At 37.0% G+C, this 15,219-nt stretch overlaps 1 protein-coding gene across 4 annotated transcripts in view; it reads right to left on the minus strand.

Moving 5' to 3' along the window:
* C7 (complement C7) overlaps positions 1 to 15,219 on the minus strand; it is a 53,848-nt gene that overhangs the window by 29,393 nt on the left and 9,236 nt on the right. For 3 of the 4 annotated variants that reach the window (XM_027101197.1, XM_027101200.1, XM_027101199.1), the window contains exons 4-8: positions 13,080 to 13,221; positions 11,080 to 11,227; positions 9,932 to 10,070; positions 2,674 to 2,844; positions 1,146 to 1,389 (exon numbers count right to left, since the gene is read on the minus strand). In XM_027101197.1, the coding sequence (XP_026956998.1) occupies positions 1,146 to 1,389; positions 2,674 to 2,844; positions 9,932 to 10,070; positions 11,080 to 11,227; positions 13,080 to 13,221 (844 nt within the window). Of the gene's footprint in view, positions 1 to 1,145; positions 1,390 to 2,673; positions 2,845 to 9,931; positions 10,071 to 11,079; positions 11,228 to 11,478; positions 13,052 to 13,079; positions 13,222 to 15,219 lie in introns of those variants that run through there. The other variant, XM_027101198.1, reaches the window with a different exon arrangement.

Below are 15,219 nucleotides of genomic sequence, written 5' to 3' on the forward strand. Positions count from 1 at the left end.
CTTTCTGGATTAATTCCTCAAAGAAATATTCCCTCTGTTGTTGCTACACAAACCTGTGCTTGTGCATTCATTCCCAACCTGCTGAGGTTGGAAAAGCTCACATTCTAATTAAATCTTAATTGGTAAAAATTAAGCCCAATAGAAAAAAAAAATAGTCAATGGAAACACAGAAAAATATTGTAGTTCACTCACAAGAGAAGGCTACAAGACCTCCTCTGAATCTCAGGTAAGCAGTCTTACTCTCCTTCAAGGTGGTAAGAAAGTCTCGACTGAAGAGTAAGATGCTAACAAGATGATTTGGGATAGAGAAGCAAGTGTGGCCACGAGCTTCAGGACAAAGTTGGAAAGGAGCAGGTTGGACTTGGAACGTAAATAAGCCAAAAGGTCTCTGGAAAGGAGGAATGGATACTAGGACACACACTCTTCTCCAACATGGCAGCAGCTGGTGAGGAACATCCTCTCACTGTGAAGTCAACCAAGTATGAACTCAGTAGCGTGCCCTGAGTCTAACAAAAAGCAGGCAATTCCTGCAGCAACATAGCGTAAGGAAAAAGCTAAGTTGATGCTGGAGCCAGTTAGACCGGCCTACAATCAGTATGCCCTTGGATTTCACTCGGTAGCAGTGAGGATTATTGCTAACATAGGCAACCTGCCTGTCTAGAAGAAGGCATCCAATAAATTTAAGCTATTGTTACAACTTTTAGGGAGTAAGCAAACTCACGATATCCAGAGCAGATTTTTTTAAAAGGAATGTGAGTGGTAAAGAACAGAGGTAAATAAGAAAAGACTTCATTGAAACGTTTTGATTTCTGCAATATCAGTAAACTCCTCATTAGTTTTCCTCGAGGAATATTACTTAATCTGAGAAACGGGGAAGATTAAAAAGTATTCTAAAAATCCAGTCAACACCCTCTAGAGATAGCAATAATGATAATGGCTTAACTCTCACTTCAGGGTACTATCCAAACGAGTAGGCAGGCTTTTTCTTAAACCCTGGAAGATTCTGAGTAGAGTATAACAGATTCTTGCAATTTTGGATTCTTTTGCAATTTAATCTCTATTTGTCATATTTCAAAGCTCTAAAGTTTAACTACTAATTAAAATCTCTGCGATGCTTGTATATAACAATATTTTTAATACTCTACCGCTTTGTTTGATTTTTTCTGAGTCCAAATAAAAGATAACTTTGTATTCTCCTCCTAAGGACCCAGACTGAAGATAATGTGTCCCATACTGGTCGATCAGTCTTCGATAGGCGCTGTAATCATACAGAGACGGAAGGTAGGAGAGTTCCTTCCAGAATGACTCAGCAAGTTGTAAAAAGTCCGGATTGTTATTGATAAACTGAGCCACTTCAACAGTGTTCTGAAGAACCAACAACTGATAACTCTATAGGAAGAAGAAAGAGTAAAAGGAGTTTTAGGATGAAGACTAAAAGGCAATGGAAATAGTTCCTTGTCCAATGTCTCCATCAATAGCCACCTCCATCAATGCAGACTAAATGAATTTTTATTTTGGATGCATAATGAGGTCTCTTCTGGGCCCACCCACTTGAAGCAATCTAAGGAATTTTCAGAATCCCAAACAGAAATAACATCTGAGTGATGACATGGTAACTGGTTTTATACACACCTTTTAAAACCCCCAAGACCAAGTTGTTATGCCCTCCTCAACTAGGAAAAAAGATTCAACATTGTTAACTGCTAAATAATCTCACAAACAGGGATATAATATCCCTAGAGTCCACAATCGTAACAATGACTTATAGGTAAGGTGACCATATAATTTATCTCCCATACTGGAGTATTTACAGGGTAAGCTACTTTATAATGAGGTCTTTAAACCCTTCCTAAGCATCTTTTCATGTCCAAGACAGAGCTACCTTACACCAAATCCTCACTTATGTGAACAATATAATATGGGTATAATAAATGTTTTTACAGCTCATATTTCCACAATCAACTTCTTAGTCATAAAACAAAATTATATTCCTTTATACCTCGCTTATGTGATCTATTAATCAAGTTACTGACTTTAAGAATGAGATGAATTATGTATATTATGAATGATGATCAGCCTGAAAAATTCTTCAGCAGTAAGTGTGAATCAATTAGAACAATTCCTTTCAACTGTTCAGGTTGCCCATGATGAAAGTTTTAGTATCTCAGTACAACAGAGTATCTAAAATTAAGGCTTTTAACCTCCTCGGATGAAAATGTTGGTATCTCCAAAGTAATAAAGTATTTTAACATCTTTTATTTTCATGCACCTTCTTTAAAAAACTCTAGTATTAGTGTTTCGGAAGCACATTTCATTGGATTTTTGAAATTGTATATAATACTTAAAATAGTAGCATCAGTAATCATGAATTAGAGATTTAGGCTAGTTTTAACTAGAAGATTTGAAAGTAATAAGTTTTTTTTTAGATTTTTAAATAAGAACAGATACTTCAATGAGAAAATAAAAAGTGTAAATAAATGTATTATCAAAGAGAATTAACAAGACAAAAACCATACCTTTTAAAGAAATATATTGGATTATCTCTTTGAAGAAGATACTATGCCCTAATTAAAAAATGAAAGCTGATTCTTTTAGTAAATGCACTTCTGTTAATGTTAGAAATACCTAAACCAGTAAAATATGGAAAAGTTAACTAATATATTTCATACTAACCTTTTCCTTAAGGATTTTTTCAGTACCTGCAGAGTAACTGTACGAAGAAGATGAAGAACTAAAAAAGAGGAAGCGTCCTCGACTAGATGATGAATGTTCTGTTGATGTATGTTTTACATAAGACCAGGTACTATTGTAAAATTCATAATTAAAATCATTATTTATTTTCACCTATAAAGAAAATGAAAAAGTTAGATCTCTGGGGCTTTGTTTTTGAAATGTTCTATGTGATCCAGTAGTGGATTTAAATTTCTAATTCTGTTCGACTTGAACAAATGTTAAGATTGGAATTGTTTTTCCTATGCTAGACGGTAGAAGAAAAAGTCATCCCAAACAAATTTAAAAACAGACAACAGGATAGTCACATGTGGTTGAGAAGGGACAGCTCCAGCATTCATGAAGACTACTATTTCTTTATCCTTTATTTTGTCCTAGATCAAGTGTCAAAATGAAATGCCCACAGAGGACTGGCAAGTAATATAAATGTTGGAAGCATCCAGTGGAAGGCGGGGTAATGAAGAAGTGAGCACACACCCTGTCTAAAAGGGTCTAAAAGGTACCCAACACTCAAATCCATCCGACAGTCCTATACATTACTACAGGTTCTAGCACTGACAGATATCTGATTTTTCAAGAAAAGAGATATATCTGAATCTTCATGAAAAAATCTTAAGTTTTTTTTAAATCATAGGCAACTATCTTGCTAAAAATGTCAGTCACCATGAGAATAAAACAACATGAAATATGACTCTCAGTCTGTTCTATATAAATATTCAGATCAGTAACTCTCCTTTCACAAGTATTTGTGTTTTTATTATATGTCCATACACATCTGTATTTGAGATCAAAGTATAAATAAACACAGAGAAAATTTAAATGATGAATATGATACATTTTAAAAATAAAGCTAAAATCTAAAAAAGAGTGAACACATGTATATGTATAACAGATTCACTTTGCTGTACACCTGAAATTAACACAACATTGTAAATCAACTATACCCCAATAAAAATTTTTTTTTAAATGCTAAAAAGAAAATAGAATATTATGCAGCCATCGTAAAGGATGAGTGTGAGGACAAATTGTTCATGTTAAATGAAAAAGCAAGTGTAAATGTGATATTTACAAATCCTATTAACCACAAATATGCAAGTATATGCCCAGTCAAAAAAAGACTAGAAGGAAATTCAACAAAATGCCAGAAAATATTAAAAATACTTTCATCACTACCCATGTTAAAAATTAGGCATTCATGCTAGAAGAAAGACAGAAGAGAAGAAAAAATAGATTTAACCATACCTTTTATTCCAACATTATTTTCATTATATTATGAAATTGGCTTGTTTAAAAGTCAAACGCAAAAATTCAGCTCAAGTCAAAATGAAGAATATATTATTATTCTTAACTCAACGAGGACATTATTATTATTGAATACAAAGAGGACATTATTTTTTTTAATTACTTTATTTAATTAATTAATTTATTTATTTTTTTGCAGCACGCGGGCCTCTCACTGACGCGGCCTCTCCCGTTGCGGAGCACAGGCTCCTGACGCGCAGGCTCAGCGGCCATGGCTCACGGGCCCAGCCGCTCCGCGGCATGTGGGATCCTCCCGGACCGGGGCACGAATGGGGCTTCCCTGGTGGCACAGTGGTTGAGAGTCCGCCTGCCGATGCAGGCGACACGGGTTCGTGCCCCGGTCCGAGAGGATCCCACATGCCGCGGAACGGCTGGGCCCATGGCCGCCCCGTGAGCCATGGCCGCGCGTCAGGCGCGCGTCAGGAGCCTGTGCTCCGCAACGGGAGAGGCCAGGTCAGTGAGAGGCCCGCGTACCGCAAAAATAATAATAAATAAATAAATAAATAAATAAAAATGTACTAGAGATTTCTAGAGTCACTAGATAGTGTCTCAGTCCTATTTGGTTTTGGACACACACAGAATTTAGTTTTTTCTCTCAAGAAAGAAAAGTTACCTACCTTTCTTTCAATGCAAAAAAAAAAAAAATTAGCCTATTTTTTTCTCTTCTTCAGGTGTACAATTCAAATACTTGATTCATGATTTATGCAGATAAGCCTCTTAAGAACTTTAGTTCAGCGTCTCCTCACTCCCATGTACTCTACACATAGCCACAGAATCCTTTCTCAAGGTAGTGTGATCTTAAATTTTCTTTAATACCCTCTTCCTTCCAGCTAAGATCCTGAAATTTCCCCACACTGAGTCTTCCTCTGAAGTCACAAATTCAAACATCCTGCACTCTGACATCTCTTACTCTGTTGACACTCATTCTATTATTGCCATATCTATTATTCAACCTCATAGAGACAGCCCTTCAACTTACTTTCCCTTCTCTTTCCCTATCAGCACCTTCATTTTGTCACTTCCTTCATGTTGTAGTTATGCTTCATGGCTCATGACTTATTATTCTCTTGCCAATGAACCTAACTCCTGCCAATGAACCTTGCCTAGGTATATTCTGCCACCATATTTGCCAGGCAAAAACTCAACCTTTGTTCAGTGCTCGCAGCCAGGCACCTTAGCACTGCTATAGAAAAATCACACAACTATCGACTGGTGTTACTGTAAGTCCATTCATAATTTCCAACCTCAGTGGAATCCTCAATACATTCCAGCAACCCTAAATGTCTAGCCAATTCTTTCTCCCATTCCCTACAGTATCTATTTCAAAAGTTCTGCACCCATCTCAATCCCCCAATCTTACAATCATTTCCTTCACTCTCAGAAGATAAATTTCTTTCTTTACAAACGTTCCCACTATCAGACACAGACTTCTTACACTTCTGGCTAACAAATTTACAGACTTGCGAATGTCTTTCACTTCCTTTCCTGTGCAGGTGTTCCGCCCCCTGTCTAAGGCTAATTTCTCTGTCTTTTTTCTGTATTGCATTCCCTCTCACCTCTTTTTTTTTTTTTTAACATCTTTATTGGAGTATAATTGCTTTACAATGATGTGTTAGTTTCTGCTTTACAACAAAATGAATCAGTTATATATATACGTATGTTCCCATATCTCCTCCCTCTTGCGTCTCCCTCCCTCCCACCCTCCCTATCCCACCCTTCCAGGCGATCACAAAGCACCAAGCTAATCTCCCTGAGCTATGCGGCTGCTTCCCACTAGCTATCTACCTTATTACCTTTGCTAGTGTGTATATGTCCATGCCTTTCTCTCGCTTTGTCACAGCTTACACTTCCCCCTCCCCATATCCTCAAGTCCATTCTCTAGTAGGTCTGTGTCTTTATTCCTGTCTTACCCCTAGGTTCTTCATGACATTTTTTTTTTCTTAACCCTCTCGCCTCTTCAAAGGACTAATTAAATTGACTGATTACTCCCTGTCTTACAGCTTCAACTTTTCTTTCTCTACTGGCTCATTCCTATCAACGCTTATACATATTCTAACCCCACCTAAGTACAGTGTGCTGCAAGGGCTCTGAGCCACACTTCTAGGGTTCAGACCCCATAGTTGTCGTCTACTACCTCTGTGATTGTAGGTAAATTACTCAGCATTCTTTTTTTTTTTTTGTGAGCCCAGCCGCTCCCGGCATGTGGGATCCTCCCGGACCGGGGCAGAACCCGCGTCCCCTGCATCAGCAGGCAGACTCTCAACCACTGTGCCACCAGGGAAGCCCCTACTAAGCATTCTTTGTCTCAGTTTCCTCATCTGTAAAAATAGTAGATGACAGTACCTACATACTTAGGTTATTATTAAAAAAAAGTTCTATTTAAAGCACTTGAAACGTGCTTAGTATATAAAAGGTTCTTAATATATGTGAGCTACTTTTATTATCATTCAAATTATTTTCTGTTAACAAAGTAGATTTAGAAATCTCAGATATCTAGACACATACCAACAGAGGAAGCAGAGGATCAGATAACTAAACATTAGTTAAAATTGCCTTTAGAATACGTTTTTGTTATTCATTTGATATACATATAGGATCTTGCTTTAAAAAATATAATGAAGTATACTAAGTGAACTAAATCAGAGAAAAACAAACATCACATATCATTTATATGCGGAATGTAAAAAAAGGATACAAATGAACTTGTTTACAAAACAGAAACAGACTCACAGACATAGAAAACAAACTTATGGTTACCAAAGGGGAAGGAGAGGGAGGGATAAATTAGGAGTTTGGGATTAGCAGATACAAACTACTATTTATAAAATAGATAAACAACAAGGTCCTACTGTATAGCACAGGGAACTATATTCAATATCTTGTAATAAACTGTAATGGAAAAGACTCTGAAAAAGAATATATATATCTGAATCACTTTGCTGTACATCAGAAACTAATACAACATTGTAAATCAATAAAAATTTTTTAATATAATGAATTACATTCAAGATCAAAACAGGAGGATCCAGGAAGTTATTTTCTCCACCTTAATCTTTACTCACTCCCATCTGCAACTCATTACATGCTGAGAATAAACAAGACAGTCTTTCAGCATCTCCCAGGCTAAACTAAGCAGGGTGGCACTTTCCCAAAGTGACCGTGGAGCTGGAATGTGCTTATGTTTCAAAGGCTTCCTTGTGGTATGAAAAGTATGAGCAAACAGAGAGTGTGCATGGCATCAAAGTAAGTGACTTAATAAGCAACTGGGTTTGTCCTGGGTAAACCACCATGCTGATTTCCAAAACAGAGATTAGAAGAGAGATGGACTGATTATTCTGTTTTATGTTTATTTACTAACATTTATGTTCCAACAAGCCAAAAGTCATGTTCCACCTGTAGAGGCCTGAATCCCCAGTGGCTCCCCTTCTATTTGAACTGAGGAGGACATTGAACGCCTCCATATTCGCACCTGGGTTTCCCACTGCAGTGACTGACTCACTGCCTATTGCCTCCACCTCACTTCCCTTCGGCTGGATCCTAAATCACAGGCTATAATTTCCCTCTACCTCTGACAAACACCTTCACATTCAGTGACTGGCAAGGCATTTCAGATGTCAATCCAAAAACCAAGCCATGCTGTAGAAGACGAACGTCAGAATTATGCTTTTATTAAATTATTTTTCTTCTTCAGAAGCTGCAGGTTTCCAGCATGTCTCCTTTCCAACCATGTCAGAAATTCTCTCCCTTATTACCTCCTCTGTTCTGTAACTTTCTAAATTTGACTACATACACACACACACACACACACACACACACACATATATATGCATATATATATACATATATGCAATTCTCCCCCTTATAATTATGAAAGAATTATCAACACATCCTCTTAGTAATATGAGGAGAAAAAATTCTCTTTATATGCCTATCTCACATTCTCCCTTCTGGCCAAAGGGTAAATTACAATATAGGTTTTTCACCAAGCAGAATTTAGAGTCAAAAAAGCAGTTAATACAACACATTGGGAGAGTAAAATATACTAGAAAAATGAAGGGCTGTGAAATCTGACAGACTGGATCCAAGCTCTACTGCTTATTGATTTGGTGACTTGAAGCAAGTCTGCTGAAGTCCTCTGAGCCTCAATTTCTATATATATAAAACAGTAAAATATTACTTACTTTCCACAGATGTCGTGAGGATTAAAATTACACAAATTGCCTAAAATAGTGCAGATGCCACAGGAAATATTCAAAAATTGGTAGCTATGATTATTTTTCAAGTCAGTTCCACTTTCTACTTTCATGATTCAGTAACTCTTAAATGTAATTTAATTCCATTATAAGTCGGAGGTTGGTGGGTTTGCTCCTCATAATCAGAACTGCTTTCTGAAGATGACTAATGTTGGTAAACTAAAGCCCCTTCCTTCTGAATATCCTAATAGTTTTGGTTTACAAATTTGGGAGTCATCAGTAAGGAGGGCTGAACTGGAAATTTCTGAGCTCTGGGAAGATGGGAGGAAAGGCATGAGAGAGGAGATCTTGGAAGAGATGAGCAAGAAAGAGGCTAAAACAGGATGAGACCAGAAACTTCTTTTGGCTTCGGTTGTGGAAGGACAGACAATTTAAGATAGAGGATCTCAACTGTTTTCGTCGGATGCATTGGCACTGTGAGGTAGACAATCTCTCCTCTATGTTCCCTCTAAATCTTCAGGAATTTCCCCTAAAGCCATTACTGTTTTGTGTGAGGAGATTTTGTGTTGAAATCAATCAACAGGATGAGTTTACGTGTGTATGACAGAAACAGCCTGCAAGAAGCAGAAGCCTGCAGAGGAAACCTTGAGACCATAAACAAAATTTTAAAGTGTGGCAGTGTGGATGCGGGCAAGGATGTGGAACACAGGCCACTCTTCCACACTGCTGGTGGGGTATAGATTGGTCATATATAGGTTTTGGAAACTTTAGTGAAGTGTAACCTAAACATAGCCTACAAAGCAGCAATTCGAGTTCCTGGTGTCTGCACTAGAGAAGCTCATTTGTATGATTAATACAAAATATAAGATAGTGGTTGTATGGGCAGTACAGGTAGAGAAGATGTGACAGAGAGAGGTAGATAGGAGCCTTTAAGTCACGGGTAATATTCTATTTCTTGAGGTGGGTGGTGGGCATATATAGTCCTGTTTGTATTATTAGTTTTCTCCAAACTGCAAGTATATGTTATTCACAGCATTTTGTACGTAGAAATATTTCATAATTAAAAAAAAAACATTTTTAAGTAAGGTGACACTGTGGCAGTGGTTAGAAGACTATCACAACCAGTCATGAGCAGGGCCTTGGGTTTTAACACCCACACAGGGACAGACCATCAGGTTCTAGACCCACATGGAGTATGGAGTTCAAAATGAGACAATGGATATTTCAGCTTGAATGACATAAATTAAAAGTATCATTGCCCTATAACACAGATTTAAAGAATATATATTCCTAAATAGTGAATGTAACATAAAAGAAGAAGACTCACAGATATAGAGAACAAACTGGTGGAAAGGAGGGGGGCAATATAGGGGTGAGGGGGTGGGAGGTACACACCACTGTGTGTAAGATGGGCTCAAGGATGTATTGTACAACACGGGGAATAGAGCCAATATTTTGCAGTAACTGTAAATGGAAAGTAAGCTTTAAAAATTGTATTAAAAAACTTTAAGAATAAATAAAACATTTCTTAAAAAAAGAAAATGTATTCTTTTTAAGCCTATATAAGACATTTCTAAGAATTGACCACATATGAGGCCACAAGTAAATTCTCAACAAAATACCCAAAAAAATCAATATCATATAAATAACGATCTCTGGCAACAATTCACAGATTAGAAAGAAATCAAATCAATGTAATTAAGTACCTGGAATGTATAGGAGAGGATATTTCCGCTCAGTCTGTAGAAATCTCTCCCATCCCCGCTAAACACCTTTCTGCACTGACCACCAAAACTTTTAGTGTTGAGGACTTTGTTCCTAAACTGGCCTGTGAGCGCATTGTAACTGTTTTTAAAAAAATGAAAGAAGAAAAGGCTGTTAAAAACTAGAAACACCACTTGCTGAAACAGGCATCATTAGAGAACTCTAGATATTCTTGAAATACATTACAGTTAAACATCTCTGGGAGAGCTCAAATAAAAAGCCTCCTAGAGCACACTATGCATTACCCAACTCCCCCTGCTTGCTATAATGGTTAAAACTAATAGCTGGGGAAACCCAACATCCTTTTAGCCTAAGAACTTATTTAGGAAACACACAGCCCTTTTGTATCTATGGCAACAGCTGGTTTTGAATTGAATCTATAGAAAAAACCAAACAATTAAGATTACTCTTGAAGAGAGAGAACTCTCTACAATGATTTACAACTAGTCGGCCTCTTAGCATGCTAACTGGTATACTCTATAAAGTAACTTTACCATTTTTCCATTAATGAATTTCATAGTAGTATAGAAAAATCACATCTAAGCAAAGAGATTATCTTAAAACCTTAAAACTTTAACTTGGGTCTGACCGTTAAAAGTTTTTCAGAATTCTTTTTAAAAAGGCTAACAGGATTGCCTCAACTTCACTTGAAAGTTCCCAGCTAGTTTAGGTGATTACTTTTCAGTCTGAGTGTTCCAACACACTTTCTCTCTTCTTCCGCTGCTCTCATTCTGTTGTCTCTTCGTTCCCTTAAGTAGCCCCACATCATTGAATTAGTTCTCCCCCCTTCCCTCCCATAGGGGGACTGACTGGCCAGGATTTCCCAGGTCTGAAGGATTTCCTTAGATGCAGGACTTTCAGTGCTAAACCCAACAGTCCAGGGACAACTTGTCCCTCTATGCTTTACCACATATATTTACAGGTATATAGATAGGAATTTTTAAATTGTTTCAGGATGTGGCAAAGAGCTCTAAGCAAAGTCTTGACTATTAGGTGATTTGTTATTAGACTTACCAAACCACAAAATAAAACACAACAAAATAAAAACTACAACCCATCGATGTGTACAGGAAGACACCCAACACCTTACCCCTGTCCAGTAAGTTCTATGTTGGGAGGAGGTTTATCGAGGTCACAGGAAGGCCTGCTTTCTGAGTCCTCACACCTGTCTTCATCAGCACTGTCCTCTTCACAGTCAGAATCCCCATTGCAAACCAAAGATCTGCTGATGCACTGACCTGAACACAAGAAAAGCCACCACACAAAAATAAAAGAGGTGAAAAGGAAAACGCTACCTGGGATCAAAAGATTTCACCCTGGACCCTCAACACAACACTGATACTCTAATGTGAGTTTGAGATACACCCTCAGTGCCCAGGGAAGGACTGCTGATTATTTTGGTCCTCATTTTTCAACATGCAAATTGATTCTGACCTTGGCTGGACACAAAATTGACAATAGAACCTGAATTCAAATTCCAGGCTCTCACCCATAGCTATCAAGCACTTGGTCTGAATTCTCCAAAATCACTCAATGCCAATCAATCACTGGGAAGACAGACTGACTTCCTGCCCTTCAGCTTTCCATTGCTCTTCTGTAATCACTGACCAAGATGCCAAAGTGCTGTCTTTGTTTGAGAGCATGAGAACTGGATTAAAAGATTAAAATTCGACATTTCTTTAGCACCTTCTCTGTTCAGGACACTCTTGGGTGTTGGGATACAAATATGAATAAAAAGGGTATTCACCAGGGTTTTCATATACTTTACAATCTAATAGGAAAGAGTATGAAGTTAGATCATTACAATTCAGCAATGTAATTGTTGTGATAGATATAAGCCCAGGGTACCAGAAGCACAAGGAAGCACTAGAGGGTACCAGATGATCTAGCCCCGGCCTCCCTCCGCATTATATCCAACCATTCTCTTACTAGCTTCCTACGCCCTAGTCATACTGGATCACTTACATAAATCAAAGACCAACCTTTTTGCCATCTCCACTGACTTTGCACCTACAGTTCTTCAAAAATCAAATCACACATTACCTCCTCTCAGAAACCACCCTTGCCCCACAAGCTACAATGTATGCCCTTCATTTGTGCCCTTATAGTATGCATGGCACAAAACTGTCCTGATAGCACATCCCACTATGCGGTCACTTGATCCAATGCAGCAAACATTTGTTGAGAGTCTACTGTGTACCACACACTCCAGGTGCAAAAATAAAAGAAATATAATACACACCTTCAAGGAGTTCAGTCTACCAAAAGATATCCAGGGCAACAAATACTTCAGATTACAGATGATACAATGTACATAGAGAACACAGAAAAGTAATCTGTTAAATAGCTCTATCAGTTGGGCTTTTAGGATAGGTCTCCCTAAGGCGGCATCATCTGATTTGGGTTTTGAAAGTACAATAGGAGTTTGACAGGTATTGTTAAAAAACACGTCTAACACAGGAAATATTTATGTACTATTTTGCCCACAAAACTTTAAGAATTTTGAGGGAAGAGGCTATGTGTTTCATTCTACAACCCTCATTTCTGTATCTGGAACATAACAAGAATAATAAATGTTTGCTAAAAGTTGTTGAATTAACCTTTCTGCACAAATGCAACATAGACAATAGGTCAAATATTATTCAATCCAAAACTGTTTCATTTCCCCATGCATAGAGATGACCCGTATTGCTCCTTGATTAACTAATTAGAGTTGCTTTTCTTGTAAAAATAAAAATAATTTGGGCAGTAATATTGTTTTTGCCCAATTTCAGTCTTCATTCCAGACTCATTCCACATCTTCACCAAAAATGCAATGTCAAGAACTGCTTGGGTCTGTCAATAGCCATATTTCTTTTTCAAAGAAGCAAAGAGTATCCCCACCTTTATTACCAGATGACACCCATGCATTTAAAAGAATGACAGTTAAGTGTGTAACTAATATGCCAATAAAAATCCAACTGATTTGGGGGAAAATTAACTTATAGGCTAATATAAAAGCAGTACAATTCAACAAATACATACTGAGCAAATTAAACAAATAGCATTTGAACTTACACTCTGCGTGCCGAACCTATGGGAAGCAAATACCTGAAAAACACCTGAAACGTTCTCCACATCCCTCTTCTGTTGGACATCCTCGTGTAGGTTCACACGATTGTGGTTCAAAAGCACTTCCAACACAGGGATGGCCGCCATACTGCCCATAAACAGCAACTGACCGCCTGCGAGTCTAAAGACAAACCAAATAGCTTTTCAATATCTCCAGTTTCCTTTATCTGAGAAATAAAATCTGGGATAAATTAATACAATTGGAGAAATAATGTTTGTAAAATTGTTCTGGTGTACTACAGGAGTAAAGCCTACAAAATCAATGCACCCAGAAACCCACTTGTCTTTGAGTACAGTGACACTTGGGTTATTATTTATAGAGCACTCCCAGTTATATATTTACTCTTAGGGTTGAATGAAAAAAAAATTAGTGAATCTTTAAGAAAGTATGCTGGATAGACCAGATCACAACACAAAATGACTAATTTTTTGCCAAAGCAATGTACCAAGAGCTAATTAGAAAAGGTGAAGTGAATTTTGCTGGAGAAAGAGTAAGCATATTGGGAAGGGAAGTTAAGATGAACAGGAGTAAGGGAGACCTTTAGAAAAGTGGTGGTAATTAATTTGAGCTGAGCCTTAAGCCTTCTTCAGGAAGGCAAGGTGAGGCAAAACAATCCAGAGAGACATATATGCTAACATGGAAGTCAAATTTACAAAACAGAAGCCTAAGTGGTCCACAGGTGAAGGTACATCTACAGTGATACTTTACTGGACAACCAAAATTACTGACCTCTGAAATGGGAAAGATGTCAAAGGCCTATCTTAGGGTGGGGTGAGGTAGGAGGGGGTAGAAAAAAATTTGAGGAAATCTCTAAGGCAAATGAGAAAACTAATTCATTCTACAATTCATTTACTCAATATGAAGACATGTATCTAATGTTTAAACAAAAAGAGAGATCTGCAAAATCATTTTCCTCCCCAAAGGCAATCAAAGGTGCATCTTTTAAGCCTCTTCCTAAACTCAACTCTTACCAGTTAATAAAAATGGACAAAATCTGAAATTCCAGAGAATTTAAACCTTTAGCAACAGGGAAGACTAGATATACAAATCAAAGTTGAATCTATTCATTCATCCTAAATTGGAACAAAGGGTCACAGATATGTAATTTGAACTCTGAGCAGGTTTGCAACAGCCTGGGGCTTTCATTGCGTCTAAGCAGAGGAGTCATAGAGGAGTATGAGTGAGGAATGGAACTCAGTACAGTTTCTTAGTAAGTTTTTAGTTTCTGTATTTAATTGATGAAGACACCTCTTATACGTGGCTTAGTAACATTGTGCTTTTCTGAAGTTCCAAAGCATAGATTGCGTTGTCGTATAAGTAATGTTTTCCTTCTCCATAGACACCAGGATGACCTTGATGGCTGTCTGCTCTCAGGGTCTCATTCTCACCTATCAAATTCTGATCTTATGACCCCTTTTTCATTTTCACTTGTCTTCTTCTGGGTGAAAATTCTGTTTTTATAATCTAAGCATGATGACCTTCACACAAAAAAATTACTCATATGAAAAATACCTTCGATCTACCTCTATTTAATGTTCTTTCTTAACTTGCTTTTAAATTATAAAAATGTTTTCTGAAGTTGGTGTTTGTTTGACTTTTGTTTTGTTATTCATGTACCTGTTTGCCTGTAATCAGAGTTGTCATCTAATATTATATTTGCCAGAAACCAAATCCTAGTTACTTGTGTAACTTGTTTTGTAAATACCCCTCATGTAGATACTAAATAAGAAAAATGAGGATAATGACGATGCTTCAAAACACAAGTTATCTTCTATAATATGGTTCTGTTATTTTAATAATTTTAAAATGATTTTAAGTGCACATTTTTATCTAAACTGAACCACCTTTAAAATCTTTTACAAATATCAAATCATGTTGTACACCTGAAACTAATATAATGTTATATGTCAATTGTATCTCAATACAAAAAAAAAAATTTAGCCATTCAAATGTTCAGAACCTTTGAAACCAACATTGTATTTTTGGAATTTATCCTAAGATGATTATCAGAAAAAAGACATATCTATGTGCAAAAATGTTCACTAAAGTTTTATTCATAATAACAAAATATATAAATAACCTAAATCTCAAACAATAGGAAGTGGATAAATAAGATTG

This window comes from Aethalodelphis obliquidens, unplaced genomic scaffold (assembly GCF_003676395.1).
Source record: "Aethalodelphis obliquidens isolate GAN/ISIS:26980383/991018 unplaced genomic scaffold, ASM367639v1 scaffold4, whole genome shotgun sequence".
NCBI classification, from domain to species: Eukaryota; Metazoa; Chordata; class Mammalia; order Artiodactyla; family Delphinidae; genus Aethalodelphis; species Aethalodelphis obliquidens.